A 6,847-nucleotide genomic window follows, 5' to 3' on the forward strand; every position below is an offset into this window, starting at 1 on the left:
AAATCTGACTCTGGCTCCCAACATGCCCAGCACTGTGTCAGCAGGTGGCCCAAGGTTCTGAGTGGGAGGAACACAGGCTCCTAGACCTTCAGCTCCACCCAGCCCGCCCAAGCCCACCCTGGGTGGGTGGCTATCCCCCACGGCTTGTCATGGGCCAGCATGACAAATTGTTTAGAGACCTGAAGCAATCTGGTTTAATTTAAACCTTCCCCAGGACACAAGCTCTGGCAGGAGTCCACCGGTAAAATGACACTCTGGGCGATGGTCAGTGTTTTATTTCCAGTTAAGTCCTGGATGGGGGAAGGGGAGGAGGAGTCACGGGCCATCAGATCCCCACTGCCGTCCCTCTGGAAGCTTATATCTTGCACCCCAGGCCCTGGGTCAGGCTTCTTCTTTCCTTCTCCTTCCTTTTTTTTTTTTCAAAGATTTTATTTATTTATTTGACAGACAGAGATCACAAGTAGGCAGTGAGGCAGGCAGAGAGAGAGAGAGAGAAGCAGGCTCCCCATGGAGTGGAGAGCCCGATGCGGGGCTCGATCCCAGGACCCTGAGATCATGACCTGAGCCGAAGGCAGAGGCTTTAACCCACTGAGCCACCCAGGTGCCCCCTTTCTCCTTCCTTTTGGGGAGGACTAGAAAGTCAACCTGGGAGGTGCTCGGAACACAGTGAATTCTGCTAGAATTCCAATTCCATTCCACGGTTATTTCCTAAGCCCTCAGGTCTGACCCCAAACTGAATGATGCTGGCTTTGAGGGAAGACAGACCCAGGCCTTGCATTCGGAGACACCCTCTCCCCCCACCTCTGCCCACAAAGTGGGGAGGCAGAACCAGATAGAGACAACGCTCGCCTAGCCAGGGCTGGGCCAGAGGGAGCCGAGCAGGCTGAGGGAACCTGGAGATCAAGAGATCTGGAAAAACGGGGGAAAACATTCTTTTCTCTTTTTCTTTTCTTTTAAGTAGGCTCCATGACCACCGTGGGGGTTGAACTCATGACCCTGAGATTAAGAGTCGAGTGCTCTACTGACTGAGGCTGCCAGGTGCCCCAGGGAAAGACATTCTTGGAAGAGCGTACAGGAGGCTGGAAAGCCCCACGTGCATTTTGGGCAGCCTGGGCCGAGCAGGTCCTGGCAGCTCTGGGAAGCTGAAGGTGAATTATTTGCTGAGTGGCGTGCGCTGAGCTGAGGTAATGCCTGTCTCATTACCTCGGTCCCAGGCCTCAGTGGGACTTGGCTGCTTCCAGGAGCTTCTGGCCCTTCGAGGCTTCAGGCCCAGCGCAGCGTGTGGCATTCTGGGAGAACATCTTGTCTCTGTTGGCCACGAGCCACCCATAGAGGTCGTCCAGTTTCTCATCACAGATCCAGGGGTTCCCAGAGATGTCAAAGCCTTCCTTCATGTCTCGGGTGGGCTGCCCCAGGGATGTCCAGAGCCCCTTGGGGACGCCAGTGAGCAAGTTGTTGGAGAGATCGAGCATATCCAGCTGCCGCAGGCCTTGGAAGGCGCCAGCGGCCACGGTGGCCAGCCTATTGTCATTCAGGAAAAGGTAGCGCAAGTCTGGCTGGGGTGACAAGAGCCCCTCTCCGAGCACCTGCAATCTGTTGCCCTCCAGGTGCAGCCTCTCCAACTGCAGGGGGCCCCGCAGAAGGTCAGGGGGCAAAATCTTCAACTGGTTATTACTGAGGTCAAGGATGTGCAGGGAGGTGAAGTTGGCCAACAGCCCAGGGGGCAGCATCTGGAGGCGGTTCCCGGATAGATCCAGATGCCCCAAAGCTTGGAGCCCCTGCAGCCACGAGGGCTCCAGGATTTCCAGCCGGTTCTCTTTCAGCACCAGGGTGTGGAGAGTGGCAGAGACCCGGAAGAGGCCGGGGGGCAGCCGGGTCAGGGCATTGCGGGTTAAGTCAAGCACCTTCAGCAGAGGCACTGGCAGCAGGAACTTGGGGGAGAGGCTCTCCAGCTGGTTGGTGGAGAGGTGCAGCTCCTGGAGCTTAGAGGCGCCCTGGAGGGTGTCGGCCCGCAGCTGGGTGAGGTTGAAGAACTCTACCACCAGGTAAACCGTGTCAGCGGGGAGGCGGTGAGGGAGTTTGGCCGGTGGGTGGCAGGAGACGGAGCTGCCGTTGATCGAATGGAACACCAAGCAGGTGTCCCGGTTTGGGGTGACATCCTGAGCTGAGACCACAGAGAGCAGCAGCAGGAACAGTGTTCTAGAAAGATGGGAACTCAGGCCTCCTGGGCTGCAGGCAATGACAGAAGACATACCCCGCTTCATGAAAGGGTCCCCAGACTCTGCCAACTATTTCCTGTCTCCATCTCCACACCCAGGACCATGCCCCCTCATGGCTCCCCTGGATTCAGGCAGTCACCCCCTGCTCCTGTCCTGGCTTCCACCCGTACCTGCCAAGAGCTGCCAGAAGTTGCTACAGATCTGGAGAGCAATCTAACTCTCTGAAAACTGAGTTTCTCAGTCTGACCCATAAATGCTACCCTTCTCTGTGGCCAGCCCAGCCCCAACAGACTGTTAATGATTTCCAGTCAAATTTGCTAATTTCTTCTGCTCTGGCTTGTTTTCTGGGTCATTTCTTTCTTTCTTTCTTTTTTTATTTGTTTATTTGACAGACAGAGAGAGATCATAAGCAGGCAGAGAGGCAGGCAGACAGGAGGAGGCAGGCTCCCTGAGGAGCAGAAAACCCAAAGCAGAGCTTGATCCCAGGACCCCAAGATCATGACCCGAGCCGAAGGCAGAGGCTTAACCCACTAAGTCACCCAGGTGCCTCTTCCGGGTCATTTTTTAGCTCCCTGGCTCCAAATTTTAAAGGTAGGGCCAGTGAACTCCTACTTATCCTGCAAAGCCCCCGCTCCAATGCCCCCTTTTCCATGAAGCTTTCTTTGATTTTCCCAAGGTTTCCCCTCTGGCCTCCTGCTCTTCCTATCCAAACAAGGTTCTGTTTCTTTCTCTGATGGAGCCCCAGCTCTCACTCCAAAGTGCTTGGGTGCAACCCAGCACTCCAGAGGGAACTCTGAACATGAAAAATGCATCCTGCTTCCTGCAGATCTGGGACAGGAATTTGGCCTTAGGATGGGGTGGTTTACAGTTGACATCACAGTCCTTGGAAGGCTGGGACTTCTGCTCTTCCTGGTGCCTCCAGCAGGCCTCTGATGGGGTGTTGGTCAGGAGGTGTTGGTGGGCCTCCAAATCTCTGTCTGGCCCGGGGAACACCTGGGACTTCTGTAGTGAGTGTGTGTATGAGAGCACGTCTGTCTATCGTTACAGCTGTAGGTCTATTCCAGCCTGCAGATCCATGTCTAGCCCTGTGACTTTGGTACATTAGACAGAATGGTCTGCTATCTAGTTCTGCCCACCATGGGTGGGGTGGGGGCTTACCTCTGGTTGCGCTGTGGGCTCCAAGAGGACATGCCGGCCTCTCTCTTTTCCATCTATGTTCCCTTAGCCTGGTGAGGTAGCCTTATACCTGCCTGGACTGCCCGCAGGGCCACCTCCCCTCCTAGGGAAGTCCTCACCCACATCCTGTTCCCGTTAGTGGCTGGGCCCGAGCCAAGCAGGGGAAAGGAGCTGGTCAGAATTGCAAAATTGCTTCCTGGCAGGGAGAGGGCAGGAGGCTGGGATGCCTGCACCCTTCTCTACCTGCTTCTACCCAGTTTTTCATTCCTCTGATTCCTGCTTTTTTGGGGGGGGGGTGCGGGCACCTGAGAATCTCTGGGGCTGAATACCCACTTCCCCCAACCCAGAAATATAGGGTCAGATTTGCAAGGCACCATGCCTGAGGAATAGGGACAGCTCTTTAAGCAAGAGGTACTCTTTGCAATAAATTTGAGCAACCAGGAAGTTCAATGAATAAATGAAAAGCATTTGTCTTCAATTCATGACATATTGTTGCTGGCTTTTTTTTTTTTTTTAATGAAATCATTTCTAGAAAATAGATTTCAAAAGTAAGTGACACTCGAAGTCTTCATGGGCTTTGAACAATGGCCTGGGTGGGATGAAACCTGGCCCTGGCTCCCAGCTTCACTAGGAATGGCTTTATTTTGTGATCTTGGGCAAGCGGCTTAACTTTTTTTGGCTTCAGTTTCCATATCCATGAAGTTGAAATCAGTCTCCAAGGGCCCCTTCTACTCTTTCTTTCTTCATCTGACTCTAAGGTGCTCTTTGTTTTGGATCTTTCTCATTGCCTAATAAACACATTTGGAGGCTACAAATTTCCCTCTGAAAACTGCTTTGGCTGCACCCTGGGGGTTTGGCTAGTCAGTGCTTTCTTTCTTTCTTTCTTTCTTTTTTTTTTTTTGTTTGTTTGCATTCTAAACATTCAGGTGTGATGTGTCATCTTTACCTGCACCCAGGACTTCCATCATGGCTGGCCATGTCTCCTTTTCCCTTGCATGATCTCTGAAGCGTTTTCTGTCTTTTGAGCTGTGAGAATGAATAGGAGTTCTGTCTTGTGGACACATAAGTTCAGAGGCGCACATGCAGGCTGACCATGACAGGCATAAAGAAAGATAGATGGATATCCTCATGAACCCACAGATAGAGATACGACCCAGAGACAGGTGAAAACACAAAGAACCATACAGAGGCACAGTCAGACCGAATAACAGATCCATAGAGTTTGACACACAGAAACGGATACCGACAAAATAGGCAAAGGACCTGAATAGACAGTTTCCCAAAGAAGACATCTAGATGGCCAACAGATACAGGGAAGGTGTTCAACATCACTTATCATCACTTGTCATCAGGAAAATGCAAATCAAACCCCAGTGAGATAGTGCCTCACACTCGTCAGAATAATAGGATCAAAAAGACAAGAAGTAACACATGTTGGCAGGGGCATGGAAAGGAGCGCTGTGCACTCTTGGTGGGAAAGCCAATTGGTTCAACCACTGTGGAAAATGGTATGGAGGTCCCTCAAAACATAAAAAATAGGGATATATGGGAAAAAAATAGGGATATGTGATCAAACAATCCCGCTTCTGCGTATTTAGCCAGAGAAAACATTAGAAAAGATACGTGTGTTCCTTTGTTCGTTGCAATATTGTTCACAGTAGCCAAGACATGGAATATCCTAGAGTCATTGACAAATGAATGAATAAAAAAGATGTGATAAAAGAACAGAAAGAAAGAAGGAAGGAAAGAAAAAGAAAGAGAGAAAGAAAGGAAGGAAGGAAGGGAACAAGCAAGCAAGCAAGCGGGCGCCTGGGGGGCTCAGTCGGTTAAGCGTCTGCCTTCGGCTCAGGTCCTGATCCTGGAGTCCCAGGACCAAGCCCCACATCGGGCTCCCTGCTCGGCGGGGAGCCTGCTTCTCCCTCTGCCCCTCCCCCTGCTCATGCTCACTCTCTTTCTCTCCCGTTTGCTTCTCTCATTCACTCTCTTTCTCTTTCTCAAATAAATAAGATCTTAAAAAGAAAGAATCTGAGAGACACACCCTGGAATATTATTCAAAAGTAAAAAAGAAGACCATGCTGCCATTTACCTCCGTGCTGTTGTATCTCTAGAGCGTTACCCTACGCGGGACAAGTCAGGCAGACAGAGACCGATCCTAGGTATTCTCACGTGTGTGTGGAATTTTAAAAATCCGAAACTGAGAGCGGGATGGTGGCTGCCAGGGGCTGGAGGGCGCCGGAAATGGGGAGGTATTGGTCTAAGGGCACAAACGTGCCCTTCTAAGAGGAGTACATCCCGGAGGTGTAATGTACAACCCGGTGCCTATAGTTATCCTTACTATGCATAGTAATGTGATATACTTGAAAATGGCTCCAAGAGTAGCTCTTAAAATGTTCTCATCACTTGCACAGGAACTAGGGAGTTAACGTATTCATTGTGGCAATCCTTGTGCAATCCTTGTGCACACGTCAAATCACTGAGTTGCACCCCTGAAACTCACACAGTGCTGATCGTCAGACCTCCCTCAGGAAGCCTGAAGAAAGGTGCACGCACAGGTTCAGGAGAAGCTAATCTGTCATCACGGAACTTTGTTTCTTGGTTTACTATACGAACAATCTCCCCCGTGACAAGGGGGAACCGGATCTGTTTTGTCCACTGCTCAGACCCCAGAGCCGGGCACACAGCAGGTCCTTCATGGGCACCGGTGGGAAGGAGGGAGTGCGAATGGGAAAGGTATAACGCCAAAGAAATCTCTTAAAGTGAAATCAGATCCCCTCTCCCCCCATCCTCGCCCCCTGCTGAAAGGCTTCGGATGGTTCCCTGTCCCACTTAAAATTCGTTAGGCTGGGAGCGGGGTAAGATGGGGAGTTAATGTTTAACGGCGACAGAGAGACACAAATGTTCTGGGCATGGCTGGTGGGGGTGGGGGCCCAGCCGTGGGAGTGTGCTTCATGCCACCCAACTGCGCACTTAGGGATGGTTCCAATGGTGCATTCGAATTTATGTGGATTTTACCACAATAACAAAACTTTACACTATGCATCCCTGAGGCCATTTCTGCCTGGAGCCCTGGCCCTCCTCTCCCTCCTCATCAGCACCTGCTTCTGCCAGGCCCTCCTTTTGCTGCTGGAGGCTACTGTGACCACCACCTTGCCCCTCCCCCAAGCCCATTCCCACCCAGAGGCTTGAGCTAGCTGTCCCCTCTGCCTGCGTACCTCCTCATGGCTGCTTTCTCACTTGTCACCTCTCAGCTCTCATGTCACGGTCTCTCCAGGCCCTCTTGGACCACCCTCTCCTCCACCCCACACAGTCCTCTGGTCCTATCTTCACAGCATGAATCACTGCTTCAGATCCAGTCCTGATTTGCGTGTCTGGGGCCGGTCTCCCCCACCCGGCTGTGGACTCCACGAGGACAGGGATCTAAATCCCCAGCAGTGTCTGGCACGTAGCGGGTG

The 6,847-nt window shown here is 52.0% G+C and overlaps 1 protein-coding gene across 1 annotated transcript; it reads right to left on the bottom strand.

Annotated features, from left to right (window-relative positions):
* Positions 1-260: 260 nt before the first annotated feature.
* Positions 261-3,506, bottom strand: LRG1 (leucine rich alpha-2-glycoprotein 1). Its single transcript, XM_059159536.1, has 2 exons — positions 3,378-3,506; positions 261-2,229 (listed from the first exon to the last, which is right to left on the bottom strand). Exons 1-2 carry the CDS (start codon positions 3,428-3,430, stop codon positions 1,218-1,220), a joined length of 1,065 nt encoding a protein of 354 aa, XP_059015519.1. The 5' UTR covers positions 3,431-3,506; the 3' UTR covers positions 261-1,217.
* Between the last annotated feature and the right edge of the window lie 3,341 nt (positions 3,507-6,847).

This window comes from Mustela lutreola, chromosome 2 (genome assembly GCF_030435805.1).
Source record: "Mustela lutreola isolate mMusLut2 chromosome 2, mMusLut2.pri, whole genome shotgun sequence".
NCBI lineage: Eukaryota > Metazoa > Chordata > Mammalia > Carnivora > Mustelidae > Mustela > Mustela lutreola.